Source organism: Eurytemora carolleeae, unplaced genomic scaffold (genome assembly GCF_000591075.1).
Source record: "Eurytemora carolleeae unplaced genomic scaffold, Eaff_2.0 scaffold1480, whole genome shotgun sequence".
Taxonomy (NCBI): domain Eukaryota; kingdom Metazoa; phylum Arthropoda; class Copepoda; order Calanoida; family Temoridae; genus Eurytemora; species Eurytemora carolleeae.
In genome coordinates, this window is record NW_019402171.1 from 124,456 (window position 1) to 141,238 (window position 16,783).

Consider the following 16,783-nt stretch of genomic DNA (forward strand, 5'->3'; position numbering starts at 1 on the left):
ATTAAAATAACTTAGCACTAATTGATAAAAAGCCAATTTTTATATTTATTCTAACTTTATTAAACAAAACAAGAAAACTTTCATACATGATTGATTACACCCACAACTATCTGTTTCCTTATATTCACATTGCCCTGTATTTTTAAACTTCTTTCTTTCTTTGCAAAATCAATAAAAACGACATTAAAAAACTATATTCAAAGCAGAACACATAATTTAACATTGAAATCGTCTTATCTAAAGAGTTTCAGTCTCACTCTCATTTTATCACCCTGTAGTAATTTATAAAACATTTTTCCACTTGGAAGAAAGTGAAATAACTTTGCACGTTGCAATTTCAGTCAACGATATTATTTATTGAAAATCTGAAATGTTAAATGTAAATGTAAGATTTCGAAAATCTGTTTAAGGATGATTATTCTTGACATTTAAAACAAAATTCTAAAAACAAAGTTCAGTGAAGTTTAAAGTATTTTTGTAACTCCTGTATTCAACCGTGTCGCTCAGCGATTCGATATAATTTCGAAACCTGTAAAATCCATTTAAATGCTTTTTTCAACACGCTCGGATTTTGGATTCTAAGAGAAAAGTTTAAATAAAAAAATCCAACCAAATTAAAACTAAACATTGCCTCAAACTTTATGTTTCTAATCAATGTATTTTTATTATTAGATTTCATAAATATTTAAAGTAAAATCTCAAAGGTTGATACAATATGGATTAAAACAATACAGTTATTTTTCTATTAATTTTACTAGATTTCATAAAAGAAATGATTAAGTAAACAATGTCCTTCCACCTTGAATCATATATATTTTACAAAAATGTACCTTAATGCCAAAAATAACTCCATTTTCGCCTGCATTATGATAAAAATGTTATCAAATATTTTTCTGTTTGATTTTAAACTCATGTAAAAATACAAAATCATTTTTTAGTGAAAATAAAAGCCTTTTCTATCCGCTACAAAACTATGCCTTATCTTGCACGCTAATTATGTACAAAAACACGCTTTTGCTTTCCAAAAATACTATCTTACACATGTGTAAAGGATTGGGTCTCTTAACTTGTCTGTACAATTACACAAGACAAAAAAGGTATCGTTTTCTTTAATTTATATATTTATGCATACTTTTTTATAATATTATATTGTTGTAATAATATTTTACACTTAAAAAAAATATATTTTGTTTTATACTTTTTTTATGAAAAGATTTACTAAAAGGAGACAGATTATTGCATGAACGATGGTGTGTGCAGTGTGCACTGGTCACTGTGGTTCCTCATCCGAATTAAAGATTCTACAAAAAAAAAACAGTTAGATATAATGTCTATTTGATGCTATAAAATTTAGATAATTAGAGTGATCATCTTTAATATATATATATGCATCTTAATTTATTCTTAAAAATTATAATTTTACTGATCAAATGGAAGCAAAGTTTGATTATACAATACATTCAATGCGAACGCATTTATTAATTTGTTATGTATTAGTACTGTGAGAGAAAATCAAAAAATATTATTTCACCATTCAAAGAGAAGTTAGTTTGCAATTCGTTTGAATTAAAAACTTCAATTAATGATTTTTAAGATTTATTACTTTTTACTCTTATTTTCCCATTCTTCTTAACATTTCTTCTTTTCCTTCTTTTACCAGGAGGGAACATGAGATTGAAATTGTTCCCAACATTTTGGTTCAAATTCGTCACAACGTTGTTGTTGTTCCCCAGATTGAGGTTAACCAGGTTGTTGTTGTTGTTGTTTGCATTAATGTTGTTGTTGATATTCAAAACTACAAACAAGTATAAGTATATAGTTTATCTAATTTCTTTTAATGTCATTTAAAGCTATAAACTAAAGCTGTACCTAAAGTTATAATCGCTGCTACAAAGGACATGTAACTGAGTGAGTTGCTTCCACTTGCAATTCCAGAACTTTGAACGTTTTTGCACTTCTATCCAACAACAAAATGAAGCAAAATGTTGAAAATTATTAAGTTTTTTAATGTCAAGAAACTTCATGATTTAAAACAGAAAATACGCAATTTGAAATCATAAAATCTGCCAATTGTTAAAATGCTTGAACTTGGAGTAGAGGTTGGGGATGTTGTCAGCATTCTTCTAGGAGTAGCTTTAACAACTTCGCTTTTTCATGTAAGTATTCAAGGCTTTAAGTTTACACTATTGCGTTGAAAAATATTTTTGATTTGAACTTTTTAAGGCTTATAGGGTCTGGTGGACAGTGCACGAGGAAGGCCCAACTGAGCCCTTCGGAAATCATGCAGATATAGATCCTGATGAGGTTAATAATCATTTTTTTAATTGAAATTTAATTACTTTATTATGATAATGTTACTTTTAAGGTGGATGAGGCTTATGAAAATGTGATTCTCTGTGACTCTATTATTGCTGGAGAATACTTTCTTGTAAAAACAAATAATTACAGAGAATTCCTTAAACATATGGACTCATCGTAAGAAAATTTACAAAATTAATACAAAATTGAAAATTTCTGTTTTATTAAATATTTTCAGGTTTTTTGGAACATGTTTTCTACCGATTGTGAACACAACACTACAAATGGAAAAGACGGTAATAGATGCATAGTATTTTACTAGACACCATTTTATATTTTTAATCTTATTGATCTAGGGTGAAGCAAGATGGAAATATATTCAGGCCTTTAAAGGAGTAACGTAAGAATTTTAGATAGTTTCCAAAAGTCGTAGTATTTTGAATGTTTAAGATATGATATGGCAAAGAAAGCAAAGCTAAAGGGAACTATAGGCGTAAAAAGAATTCTGAACACTTTTCCTATCAGTCGTCTCAGAAGTCTCATTCTTTGCGGGTAACTCAGTATATCTAGTGATAACCAGAAAACTCTGAAGTGAGAAGACGACTTTATGGCAATACTGAATTGCTGTTTCAAAGCAAATAGTTTTACAAGACACTTATTAAGTCACTAAGTGAAATGGATTTGTTTACAGTGCACAATTGCTGTGTCCCATACTCATTCAAGTCATAACTTAAATTTAAAGGCATCTTCCTAGTTCAGACTTTTCTGGTTATCACTGTATACGCATCTTTCGAAGAAATATCGAAGAGCCAGAATCATATGATTTCGATAATGTGAACATTTTGTTAAAATATGAAAACATATTTTCTTCATTTATATAATTCTCACAGCAATTTTTCTAAAAACTTATATTTATGAACTTAATTGTTTTTGATTTATTCCAAAAAGTTTGAAAAAAATGTTTTTAGTTTTAAAATGTTTTGGTTATCGAAATTAGAAACAAAATGTGTAATTATTTCCAGTACAACGGAGTTTTTGGAATTCGAGTTTGAGCTGGGACTTCACACCAAGGTATACAAACTAAGTTTGTGTGATATCTATCTGTCTTGTCTTGCTGTTTTTGGACAATAAAACTGCTGAACTGACCGGGCCCAATATATTTGTTGTGCCAACTTACATGACTTTTTGCCTGAAAAAAAAGTAAACATTTTTTATTTGAATTATGGCAAAAACAACATTTAAAACGCTCAAATTGGTATTATGAATTTAGAACATGTTGTGAAGCACCCAAAAGTATAGTTTAGTAAAGATACTATTATGTAGTTTATGTGTCCAGTATTGAAGAAGCCTATGGATATACTAGTAACTGCTAGAGGGAAAAATAAGTTCATTGCTCTCTCTTCGGTTGATAATCCAGGTTCAGGGGTCAGGTACATGTTTTATCATTTAAATGACACAAACAAAATTCAACGTTTTGATGTTATGAATTCTGAATACTGAAAACGGGCTAATTTAGAGAACAGCTGCATCCTAAATTCTTTTCCGTTTAAAAGATGTTGAATGTCTTATAATATGCGTGGAACAAAGTTATTTGATAACAATTTAATTGCTAGTTTTGCAAGATTATAAAACACCTGACAAGTGCAATTCTTTCCTCCGTAATTTACATTTGTATACCTTGCAAGTGTGAAAAGTTAAGTGTAAGAATCCTTACAGCTCGGTTTGCTTTTCTTATATACGGAAGTTTCTTCTGTATTATGTTTATCTATTTAGAATTTTGTATGTTTCATCAGGGCTAAATTTATAACGGTCTCAGATCTTTTAGTACAGACCTAATTGTAAGAATAATTTATTCACTTTCTAAATTTAAATATCGAAATACAATATCATTATTATCATTATCATTAATATGATCAATCATCCAGCATACAGTCGGCTGGTTATATTGTCAAAATAAAATCTAAAATAAAACTTTAAACAACACTGTTTAGAACTCTAGTAGATGAGAGGACATTTAACGAGAATGGAATGAGTCAGAAACTCAGGATAAAAGAACTTCCAGACTTCGTCTGTAATATGGAGTGGGCTAGAGTACAGAAACCTATTATCATCTAGTCTAATCAATATGATATTTTAACATGCATTTACCAGATTTAGTGAGGAAAATAAAAGTGATATAATCTTGTTATTGGATATATTTCCTTTGCTTTCTTCTGATACTGATACACGGTTTGTGTAATTGGAACAGTTTCAGACCTACGAATAAACTGATAATTAATACAAGTAATATATATCCTCCACGTGGAAATATATAGCTGTAGAAACTGATATTCTTCTAATATTTAGATTTTACCTTTTCTTCCGAGATTGTAAGTTTATGATTTCCAGATGCTTGTTCAGCAAACATTCTAAACAGACAGTTTTTATAACTTATCTTTGCCAAACCATGGGTCATGGGGTCATGTGCTTTTATAATAGATAAAACAGCTAAGTCAGATTCGGAAATTATAGAAAAGTATTTAAATATGTACAGAATGTTGAGCTATAGTTCTATATTGTGCAGCATAGATTAATAGATTAATAATAGATTATTAATAATCTATGCACCAGTGATTATGCTTAAACTACTGTTTAGTATTAATTAAGTCAGACCTCAGGCACATTTTTGATTACTTGATTTTTTTTAACTCTACTGAAAACCAAGGAGGGGTTTAGAAAACTCATTCTAAGTTGGAATCATTTCATCTCTAAACATGATATGAAAATTATTTTAACTCCTAAATAAATCTAGGTGTTTAACTTCTCTTCAGCAACTAAATTCCAATGGATTAAAAATCCCCATTTGAGAGAGATAAAAACCACTCGCCTCAAACTCAAACGTTTTCTGTTCTGATATCTTTAAAGCCTGATGTTGTAGACATTTGGCATATCCAACTATAGATTCTTGATAAATTTGATAGTCAAAGTTTGAAAGTTTGTTATAAGGTTTCCACCATCAGGATGTAAAGATATAGAATCAGAAAAGTATGGTTTGGCAGCAAGTGTTCAGTTCCTTTATAATTTATCTTTGAAACTCTTTTTGCAAAATAATAGTTATATTTATTCTAGTTACAATATTGAATTCTTTGCTTACCAATATTATTCTCAACCTTATTCAGCATATCATTTAACCCATCTAGATATTTATACAAATACGATCAACCAATTTAGGATATTTATACAAATACGATCAACCCATCTAGATATTTATACATTACAAATACGATCAACCCATTTAGGGTATTTATACAAATACGATCAACCCATCTAGATATTTATACAAATACGATCAACCCATCTAGATATTTATACAAATACGATCAACCCATCTAGATATTTATACAAATACATTCAACCCATCTAGATATTTATACAAATACGATCAACCCATCTAGATATTTATACAAATACATTCAACCCATCTAGATATTTATACAAATATGATCAACCCATCTAGATATTTATACATATACATTCAACCCAACTAGATATTTATACAAATACGATCAATCCATCTAGATATTTATACAAATACATTCAACCCATCTAGATATTTATACAAATACGATCAACCCATCTAGATATTTATACAAATATTCAATCATCCCTTCTAGATATGTATACAAATACAATCAACCCATCTAAATATTTATAAATACGATCAACCCTTCTAGATATTTATACAAATACATTCAACCCATCTAGATATTTATACAAAAACGATCAACCCATCTAGATATTTATACAAATACGATCAACCCATCTAGATATTTATACAAAAACGATCAACCCATCTAGATATTTATACAAATACGATCAACCCATCTAGATATTTATACAAATATTCAATCATCCCTTCTAGATATTTATACAAATACAATCACCCCATCTATATATTTATACAAAAACGATCAACCCATCTAGATATTTATACAAATACATTCAACCCATCTAGATATTTATACAAATACATTCAACCCATCTAGATATTTTTACAAATACATTCAACCCATCTAGATATTTATACAAATACATTCAACCCATCTAGATATTTATACAAATACGATCAACCCATCTAGATATTTATACAAATACGATCAACCCATCTAGATATTTATCCAAATATTCAATCATCCCTTCTAGATATTTATACAATACAATGATCCCATCTAGATATTTATAAAAATACAATTTGAATTTTTGTTAAATGGGATTGTCAAACCCCAATCGAAAATAGAATCTATAATGTTAAGTTTTATTTCACTGACAAGGAAAAACACATGTTTATTAAAAATGAAATAAATTATGAGTGTTTTTTCAATTTCGATTCATAATGTAAACATTTTATAGATTTGTAACGTTATAAAAATATTTATTTATCTTCATTTAATCCTTTGATTTAACATGTTGATAATTTTAAAGCTTTGATTTGGAAATTTAAATAGTTGATATTTCATAAAGCTAAGATGGTTATTTAATAGTTTCTCATTTATACTGGGTGAGTAAAAAAACAGGATCAGCGTTGTTTAACAAAAAACACTTGAAGGAATCATATTTTAGGTGAAAACATATAAAAACAAAGTAGAACAAATATAAAAATATCCGCAAAACTATTTTAAGAAAATACTTGTTTTATTACATTCATAATCCTTTAAGTTTAAAAAAATTAGTTATAAAAAATAGTTATTACAAAAAATCATCGAAAAATATCAGTGCTTTCTTAATCCTAAAGTCTGCACGTTTAATGATAAGATATATGCAAGCATAAGTAGTATCATGCACCGTTACGTTTATAACTATTTTTTTATATGGGTCTTTTTAAGTTTTTAGTTCAACTTTTATTTGTATTTTTTATTTGTATTCCTGTCTGATGGATGATGTTTGCTAGAAGCAGGTTCACTGAGATTATAAACACAACTGTAGACAATCCTGTACCAGAACCCATTATTATTTAATCGATAAAATATTTCACATTTTTTTTAACGATTATCTTAGTCAATCTGCAACCAAGAATTTTTATAAATAAATGTCAAGTCATATTACAATCCTAATTCAAGCAATATGGATTTATATTTTAAGTCCTGAAGGGACTGTAAGCGTAATTTGAACTGACCCTCTCTATTCAAAGATTGCATTGTCTGATTTACAACGGTACCCTTAAATGCTTTGTCCGATCAAGCATGATTTAGATATCAATCTTTATCATGTTGAAAATTAATTATTTTTAGTTTCTGTACAACAGTAACTTGCGAATTTCTTCTTTTGGAAAGCATAATGAGAATAAAACACTTTTACAGCTAGAAAAATGATCTAATAAAGATTTCAAGGGTACCGTTGTAAATCGGACATTGCATTCTGTGCACGGAGAATCACCAAAATTTAAGCGTACAGATTCTGTAAGTATACTCTGAAGTAAGTAAACTCTGAAGCAAGTATACTCTGAAGCAAGTATACTCTGAAGCAAGTATACTCTGAAGCAAGTATAGTCTGAAGCAAGTATACTCTAAAGCAAGTATACTCTGAAGCAACAATACTCTGAAGCAAGTATACTCTGAAGCAAGTATACTCTGAAGGAAGTATACTCTGAAGCAAGTATACTCTGAAGCAAGTATACCCTGAAGCAAGTATACTCTGAAGCAAGTATACTCTGAAGCAGGTATACTATGAAGCAAGTATACTCTGAAGCAAGTATACTCTGAAGCAGGTATACTCTGAAGCAAGTATACTCTGAAGCAAGTATACTCTAAAGCAAGTATACTCTGAAGCAACAATACTCTGAAGCAAGTATACTCTGAAGCAAGTATACTCTGAAGCAAGTATACTCTGAAGCAAGTATACTCTGAAGCAAGTATACTCTGAAGCAAGTATAACCATGTGAAAAAAATCATATCATCTAACTGCACACAGTTACATTTCACAATATAAACTACACAGCACACACATTCCATCAGGTAGAAATACAACGGTATTCAATACTTTACTGTATTTGGTACTTCAAACCCTTACATGCTTTATACGGACTTTAAACAGAGACAATTCCATACTATAGAGCTTAAACAACCCACTTAATGGTATAGATACAGTTATGATATCCATATGTTTATTTTGTTTAGATGTATCTGGAATCTCCTCAAAAGTAAAATTGAACTGGAAAAATTTGAAAATGTTTATCAATTGCATCTATTTATTTATAAAATAAAGCTCTTTGCTCATCTAGATATATATTTATATGTTAGATCCCAACGGCTGAACCACATTGGCTGACTGTTTTAAGGGAACCATTGGAATTGTTTGAAAATCCACGGGGTACGCAGGGCAATTCAGGAATAATCATACTATAATATGAAGCGCGGGTAAACGGAGAGTAACATGTATGATAATTTAAATCTGGGCAATGCCGGGCACTCAAGCCTAAAGAAGTAATCTCTGTTTCGGTGCCTTTCTGTATTTATGTCTGATCATAACCCAGGAACCCCTTGACCGGTTTGCCTCAATTTTTTTATTTGGGAGCCCGGTAGAACCACGGGAAATGTTCTGAAATCTGACCTAGGTTATAGGAAAGCTATAAATTAAGTAGGTTACATTTATAGGGAAATCTGGGTCTCCAAGCTATATATACATATATGAGTTAAAAATATAAAACTTTTAAGTCTGTAAAAAACAACACACTTAACTTGGAATTGGTTAGCCATGAAAATGCTCTTAGTTTATTTTAAAAATCCCAGTTGAGTAGGTTGAGTAGGTTGAGTAGGTTGAGTAGGTTGAGTAGGTTGAGTAGGTTGAGTAGGTTGAGTAGGTTGAGTAGGTTGAGTAGGTTGAGTAGGTTGAGTAGGTTGAGTAGGTTGAGTAGGTTGAGTAGGTTGAGTAGGTTGAGTAGGTTGTCTTTTAAAGGGAAAACTTGGTTTTGTAGGCAAAGCTGAGTTTTATATATAGTCTTTTTTTTCTATTTGATATCTCTGTAATGAATTTTAATAATATTCAATATCGACTATTTTTACATAATGCAATTGAATCTTTACTCAAAACTTAAATTTTCTAACCGTGGTGTAAACCTTTAATACTTTAAACTTAGATTACTAGATCTTATATAATTCATAGTTTGAAATATCTAAGGTCTACGACATTGGGTTGTAAAGATATAGAAAATTAGAGTTTGTGGGAAGACTTAACCCTATTCCGGTGGGGGGGAGGGGTCTCTGGAACCCCCCTCTGACGTGTTTTGGAGATACCACAAATTTTTTTTGACTTTTCTAACTAACACAAGCACCTCACTTCAGGCCCAAAGCGGGGCTTTAATATCTGGCAGTTTGCATTCAGGCAAACTGTCTGAATGCCTTATTTTACCTTTAGCTGACTAAATCTATATTTATACCTTCTTCCGATCATTGGATTTTGACTTTGTATAGCTTTTTAGAAAGCCTTGAACAAAAGAAAGCAGATTACACAATTTTTTCGTAACTTTGCACAGATGACTTTAAATAGAATTTGCATATTTTCAGTTTTCCTTGAATCAAAATTTTGTTTGTCAAATTTTGTGAAATATTTTTGTATATTTGAATTCGCCGTGGTAAGGGCTTTTCAAAAATGTATAATTCATCATATTTTGCGCACTTTTTGTTTTTGCTAATTTTTTGCTGAATAACTCGAAATTGCAATAAATATTTGAAATTTTTTTTGCAGGATACTAAACTAGAGCCCAAGGGCTTTCCAAAAGTGTATCAAATGTTTTAGATTTGTATCACAATAAAGAAATAGAGGAGGGGGTCCCTGGGACCCCCTCCCCACCCCAGACTAGTTTGGGTAAACCAGACGGCAGCCTCAATAGGGTTAAGTCCTAAAACTAATGTAAATTAAAACTTCACCAATAACTTATAAATGTATATATTTGTAATCGAAGGAATCTTTTTAATCATAATAACAGAAGACTTATAGATTTTACTTGTGAAAACAATTCTCCAGAATAAAAAAAACTGAAAGAAAAAAGATATTTAGTTCTTTAGATCGAGTTATCAAGAATTGTTATTAAATTAGTAAGACATTTTCAAGAACTACACCTCAATTAATTTAAGAATATTTCTACAAATAATGTTTCTTTAAAATATACCTGTTTCAAGTTTCAGTGTTAACGTTAAAAATTAAATTTAACCTTTTTATACCTAATCTATAACGAGAGAGAATTATAGAAGCCAAGTTATTAAAATAGATTTTAAAAATAGTAAATTAAATATTTACGATTAATGAAAATTCCCCTGAACTGAACCATGCTAGAAATGTTCATCCACCCCTGAACCCTGCTAGAAATGCCCATCCACCCATGAACCCTGCTAGAAATGTTCATCTACCCATGAACCCTACTAGAAATGTTCATCTACCCCTGAACCCTGCTATAAATGCCCATCCACCCATGAACCCTGCTAGAAATTTTCATCTACCCATGAACCCTACTAGAAATGTTCATCTACCCCTGAACCCTGCTAGAAATGCCCATCCACCCATGAACCCTGCTAGAAATGTTCATCTACCCCTGAACCCTACTAGAAATGTTCATCTACCCCTGAACCCTGCTAGAAATACCCATCCACCCATGAACCCTGCTAGAAATGTTAACTACCCCATTAAACCTGCTAGAAATGTTCATAATTACACATGAACCCTGCCAGAATTGTCCATCTACACATGAACCCTGCTGGAAATGTCCATCTACCCCTGAACCCTGCTAGAAATATTCATCTACCCCTGAACCCTGCTAGAAATGCCCCTCCACCCATGAACCCTGCTAGAAATGTTCAGCTACCCCTGAACCCTGCTAGAAATGTTCATCTACCCCATTAAACCTGCTAGAAATGTTCATCTACACATGAACCCTGCTAGAATTGTCCATCTACACATGAACCCTGCTAGAAATGTTTATCTACCCATGAACCCTGCTAGAAATATCCATCTACACATGAACCCTGCTAGAAATGTGCATACACATGAACCCTTCTAGAAATGTCCATCCACCCATGAACCCTGCTAGAAATATCCATCCACCCATGAACCCTTCTAGAAATGTCCATCTACCCATGAACCCTGCTAGAAATGTCCATCTACCCATGAATCCTGCTTGGTAAAGAAGTTATGATATGTCTGATGTAAAGGCCTATTCTGACCCCCCGCCTGCCGTGTCTGGTCTACCCTAAAGTGGGCCTATATCTGGGTAAGTTGAGTATAGAGGGCCTTTTTAGGGACTCCATCCCACCATCAGTATTCTTCGACACACATTACTGAACACAGGTGAGCTTTCTGCTTAACATTTATACCATCATCTTCAAACCACGTTTATTTACATAAATGACTACAAAACTCTAACATGATTTTTTTAAGATTTGAAAGGATGCCGGCTCCCAAAGTACGAAGCACTGTTGAACAGGTTGGATGATTTCCCTGTGATTTCTCGCAAGTCACGCTGTTATAGATATAATCAACACTTTAGCAGATATTTAGCAGATATTTAGCAGATATTTAGCAGATATTTAGCAGATATTTAGCAGATATTTAGCATATATTTAGCAGATATTTAGCAGATATTTAGCAGATATTTAGCAGATATTTAGCAGATATTTAGCAGATATTTAGCAGATATTTAGCAGATATTTAGCAGATATTTAGCAGATATTTAGCAGATATTTAGCAGATATTTAGCAGATATTTAGCAGATATTTAGCAGATATTTAGCAGATATTTAGCAGATATTTAGCAGATATTTAGCAGATATTTAGCAGATATTTAGCAGATATTTAGCAGATATTTAGCAGATATTTAGNTAAATATACAACAGTTAAATATACAACAGTTAAATATACAACAGTTAAATATACAACAGTTAAATATACAACAGTTAAATATTTATTTAAGAAAGATATTAAAATGTATAATTTGTTGCAATTTATGCGCATTTTTTCGCACATTTTTTGCTAAATAACTAGATTTCGCAATAAATATCGCACAAGTGCTTTCCAAAAACGTATCAAATGTTTTAGATTTAGTTTAGAGGGGGGTCAATTTGACGTAGGTAGTAAACCAGGTGTCAGGCAAAATGGGGGCAACACATTATATAATAAGACGCCATAAATGGGCCTATTTAAGGTGCTATAAATGTAATTTGAAGTGAGAAAAAATTACGCACAATTTCTGTTGTGCCGAGCTGGGAACTTTAGAATGGATTAACCTTTAATCTCGACTGCTTAATCCGAATATCCACTGTGGAAACTTTTTAGTTTAGTCCTTAATCTACTCTTTTTCTCTCTCTTTGGATATCCGTACATTGGTTTCTTCAATGCGAGTTCAGGAATATAGTTCTTAAATTGTATTGACCAATGACAGCCTTGAAAATAAATTCTATCAAATTTTGACCTGGGAACTTAAGAATGGTGGATATCGAGATCAATGCTTGATCCTCTCTTTTTCTTAATCTTGAGACTAGCATATAATCTTTTACTTATATCTTGAAAAGTGTATCAGAAGCCATGAACTTTAAAATTTTGCGCGACATTTAAGTTCAATAAACAGAATTCAAATCCAAAAAAGAGTGGATTAAGCAAGAAATTAAAAGTATCCCGTTTTAAAGTTCCCAGCTCGGGCTATTAATCACTTAAAAAATATTTGCTATTTTGCCAGTTATCAAGTTCAAGGGTCATATGTCGTTCTAGCTGTTATCTTTCGGAGACAAGGAACAAACACAAATTGAAGGATGTTTTCAGTTGACTGTTCTAATGTAAATAAAATAATACAAGATGACGTGTGTAAAAGCTAGTTGTTTACACTGTATAAAAATCAATATTAGAAAAAATGGCGTTGCAAGAAAATCTTTAAAGAGAGGTAATTATCTGTTAGCAGTATAAAGATGTAGTGCCATTAAGTAAAATTAAAAATTAGGAAATCTTTTAGTTATTCATTAATAAACTGTTCGACCTACAGTGATAACCAGAAAACTCTGAGATAAATCTTAAGTCTTCAGGTCGTCTTCCCATTTCTCTGATTATTATTGTATCAAATTGAGCAATGATATAAGTTCTACCCTGGGAAAACTTTAAAAAATGCTTTATAAATGATAAAAGTAAATCATAGTTCTTTAAAACTTTAATAGAATCTCATAAATATTTTATAAAATCTAAATAAGCGCTAATCTACTTGACTAATAATCGACAAAAGGAGGTGCTCTTATTTTTTATCTTAAACTCCTTTCTTTTGAAATCACCGAAAAAAAGCATCCAAATATATTATTGCAAACATGGTGTTTGTCAAATGTAAATGTTCATATATGATTTCCAAAAATAAATAATAAACATATAATACAACAGCCAATTACACGCGTTTATCTAAAAGAAATATGTATATAAGCTCAATTTTGCAGCAGTCTTCCTTGATAAGATATAAGTTTAAAGCGTACTGTTGTGAATTGAACACGCATATTTGTACAGGATGATGGGAGAAAGAAAAGTTTAAAAGAGCAACCGAGTTATCTGAAGGAGGTCGGAGTTGCACTCACTAGAAGAGAAGAACTTCTTAAACTTAAGGTATTATTGGAATCTTACTTATTGCAGGCACAATTGGTAATTTAGTGAGGCCTCCCCCCCCCCCTAACTGAATTGTTGTGTCGTAGTACTAAATAGTTGTTGTTGTTGTTGTTGGTGGCAGTAGTGTTCTTGTTGTTGTTTTTGTTGTTGTTGTTGTTGTTGTTGGTGGTGGTGGTGGTGGTAGTGTTGTTGTTGTTGTTGTTGTTGTTGTTGTTGTTATTGGTAATTTTGTTGTTGTTGTTTTTGTTGTTGTCGTTATTTCTGTTATTGGTGGTGGTGATGGTAGTGTTGTTGGTGTTAAAAGATATCTGAATCCCAACATTTGTCGTAGACAAAATCATGTCATTTTTTCATTAATCCCTGTTTGACCCAAAAGCCGATAATTTTTAACCCCCCTTCTATATATTTGCGCCTCCGACTCATTAACACTTATCTAACTATTTATAATCATAACATTCTCATTGATATAAAATAAATCTCAATTTTTGATGGGATACAATTGTTTTTAATTATTAGTAAATTATTTTTGCAAGAAAAAAATGAGTTTTTCATAAATTATTAAGGTATTCATTTTCATGAATGAATGAAAAAATAACACCTTTGCAAGTTTGCATATCTATATTTTTCAATGTTTTTATTCATAAATATAGTAAAAGTATTTATCATATAAATACTATTTATAATTGATCCATGAAAGGAGAAAATAAAGAGCTATATGACGAAAGTCTTAAAAAAGTTTCCAATTTCAATTTCTCTATGTTTAGTATTAGTAATGCCTTGCAAATTTAGAAATTTATAAGTTTTCAATTGAGAAAACGACGATATTTTTCTATTTGTTACTTAGATAAAGGTTTAAGTACTCAATGATAATCAATTTTATTTGTTCCATTAAAAGAAGGATCGAGAGATTAAGCAGTAGTAAAATATTGACCCATCTAATCTAATCTATTAAAAGAGGTTTAGCAGTACTAAGTACAAACCCATATAATCTAATCTATTAGAAGGAGAGATTAAGCAGCAGTAATATACTGACCCATCTAATCATATCTATTAGAAGAAGAGATTAAGCAGTAGTTAGATACTGACCCATCTAATCTATTTAATTTAAAGAAGAGATTAAGCAGTAGTAAGATACTGACCCATCTAATCCAATCTATTAATAGGAGAGATTAAGCAGTAGTAAGATACTGACCCATCCAATCTAATCTATTAAAAGGAGAAATTAAGCAGTAGTAAGATACTGACAAATCTAATTTAATGTATGTAAACGAGAGATTAAGTAGTAGTAAGATACTGACCCATCTAATTTATTTTATTTCAAGGAGAGATTAAGCAGCAGTAATATACTGACCCATCTAATCTAATCTATTAAATGGAGAGATTAAGCAGTAGTAAGATACTGACCCATTTAATCTAATCTTTTAAAAGGAGAGATTAAGCAGTAGTAAGATACTGACCCATCTAATCTAATCTATTAAAAGGAGAGATTAAGCAGTAGTAAGATATTGATCCATCTAATCTAATCTATTAAAAGGAGAGATTAAGCAGTAGTAAGATACTGATCCATCTAATTTAATTTATCTAAAGGAGAGATAAAATAGTAGTAAGTTCAAACCCATATAATCTAATCTATTAAAAGGAGAGATTAAGTAGTAGTAAGATATTGACCCATCTAATCTAATCTTTTAAAAGGAGAGATTAAGCAGTAGTAAGATACTGACCCATCTAATCTAATCTATTAAAAGGAGAGATTAAGCAGTAGTAAGATATTGATCCATCTAATCTAATCTACTAAAAGGAGAAATTAAGCAGTAGTAAGATACTGACAAATCTAATTTATTGTATGTAAACGATAGATTAAGTAGTAGTAAGATACTGATCCAATCTATTAAAAGGAGAGATTAAGCAGTAGTAAGATACTGACTCATCTAATCTAATCTATTAAAAGGAGAGATTAAGCAGTAGTAAGATACTGACCCATCTAATCTAAATTACTTAAAGGAGAGATTAAGTAGTAGTAAGCTACTACTCAGTGCTGACCCATCCAGCAAGCCCTGGTTACTCGCTAGGCAGATTTCGGCGGCTAAAATACAGGTTATTCTTTACAAACTTGAAAATAACTTTGATAAAGATAATTATTTAAATAAAAACTTTTAAATTAATTTTTCAACATTTACAGGAATAGTTACCATTTAAAAACTAGATTAGTTTGGGGAAAAAACGTACAAAAATAAGGGGTAGAATTTACAAAAAATACTGACAAACACTGACAGTTTGGGGATAAAATATACAAAGATGCCAACCAAAATTTAACACGGTTTAGCTTTAAACATAAAAAAGATGAATATCGTGCACTGTCCCTTCTGGACAATAACTCATTAACAGATAAAAACAGTTCCAACTGATCAATCAAATTTAAAACAGATTTCAAATTATATATTTTCAGCCCCGCCCTGGCTCAGAGGAGAGGTCAGATTCAGACACGCCCTCCGAGTAAACAAGGACACCAATTCGAGTCCGCCAACTTTCAATTCGAACATATGTCGAACATCAATTCGAATTTGTCAACCTTTAATTCAAATTTTTCGAATACGTAAAAATAGAATTCAATGCTCTTGAATTGACCCTACATTCAAAGTTTACATGTCTGATTCACAATGGTATTTTTTATGGTTTTTCTAAAAATTTATTTATTTTGAATCTTTATCAACGTTACTTTTTTAGAATGTATTAGTACCAAATTTAAATATTAAATTTAAATTTTGATTTTTTTTCAACTTTAGCTATTAAGAAGCTATTTCTAAAATTTTAGACCTTTCAATTTCAGTACAAAAAAAATCTAAAAACTTTAATCTCTCTTTATTTTTACCACCTTGTGTTTCAAACAT

At 30.8% G+C, this 16,783-nt stretch overlaps 3 protein-coding genes across 5 annotated transcripts; 2 read left to right on the forward strand and 1 right to left on the reverse strand.

Annotated features, from left to right (window-relative positions):
* Positions 1 to 31: 31 nt before the first annotated feature.
* On the reverse strand, positions 32 to 5,661 carry LOC111718082 (GATA zinc finger domain-containing protein 15). Its single transcript, XM_023493579.1, has 6 exons — positions 5,432 to 5,661; positions 4,652 to 4,706; positions 4,500 to 4,554; positions 1,870 to 1,957; positions 1,604 to 1,795; positions 32 to 1,301 (listed from the first exon to the last, which is right to left on the reverse strand). The coding sequence occupies exons 1-6, from the start codon at positions 5,457 to 5,459 to the stop codon at positions 1,234 to 1,236; spliced, it is 486 nt and encodes a 161-aa protein (XP_023349347.1). The 5' UTR covers positions 5,460 to 5,661; the 3' UTR covers positions 32 to 1,233.
* LOC111718081 (uncharacterized) lies at positions 2,045 to 4,486 on the forward strand. Of its 3 annotated transcripts, XM_023493578.1 has the most exons (9): positions 2,045 to 2,156; positions 2,224 to 2,304; positions 2,366 to 2,475; positions 2,537 to 2,594; positions 2,655 to 2,698; positions 3,321 to 3,369; positions 3,622 to 3,728; positions 4,072 to 4,136; positions 4,290 to 4,364. In XM_023493578.1, exons 1-8 carry the CDS (start codon positions 2,079 to 2,081, stop codon positions 4,103 to 4,105), a joined length of 561 nt encoding a protein of 186 aa, XP_023349346.1. In that variant the 5' UTR covers positions 2,045 to 2,078; the 3' UTR covers positions 4,106 to 4,136; positions 4,290 to 4,364. The 3 variants fall into 3 exon arrangements, with proteins under 3 accessions (XP_023349346.1, XP_023349344.1, XP_023349345.1); XM_023493576.1 differs by lacking the exon at positions 4,072 to 4,136 and having other exon boundaries at positions 4,290 to 4,486; XM_023493577.1 differs by lacking the exon at positions 4,072 to 4,136 and having other exon boundaries at positions 2,072 to 2,156; positions 2,232 to 2,304; positions 4,290 to 4,486.
* Positions 5,662 to 10,651: 4,990 nt separating the features above from the next.
* Positions 10,652 to 10,987, forward strand: LOC111718087 (histidine-rich glycoprotein-like). Its single transcript, XM_023493582.1, has one exon. It carries the CDS (start codon positions 10,652 to 10,654, stop codon positions 10,985 to 10,987), a length of 336 nt encoding a protein of 111 aa, XP_023349350.1.
* The last annotated feature ends 5,796 nt before the right edge of the window (positions 10,988 to 16,783 follow it).

Bases quoted from the DNA above. Each gene is read 5' to 3' on its own strand.
- LOC111718081 (XM_023493576.1), top strand. From the start codon at position 2,079: ATGCTTGAACTTGGAGTAGAGGTTGGGGATGTTGTCAGCATTCTTCTA. The intron at 2,476-2,536 runs GTAAGAAAATTT...AAATATTTTCAG, and splicing joins CTTAAACATATGGACTCATC to GTTTTTTGGAACATGTTTTC. The intron at 2,699-3,320 runs GTAAGAATTTTA...AATTATTTCCAG, and splicing joins CAGGCCTTTAAAGGAGTAAC to TACAACGGAGTTTTTGGAAT.
- LOC111718082 (XM_023493579.1), bottom strand. From the start codon at position 5,459: ATGCTGAATAAGGTTGAGAATAATATTG. The intron at 1,958-4,499 runs GAAATATATCCA...GTTGTTGGATAG, and splicing joins AGTATCAGAAGAAAGCAAAG to AAGTGCAAAAACGTTCAAAG. The intron at 1,302-1,603 runs GTAATAAATCTT...TTTTTTTTGTAG, and splicing joins TGGGAAAATAAGAGTAAAAA to AATCTTTAATTCGGATGAGG.
- LOC111718087 (XM_023493582.1), top strand. From the start codon at position 10,652: ATGAACCCTGCTAGAAATGTTCATCTACCCATGAACCCTACTAGAAAT.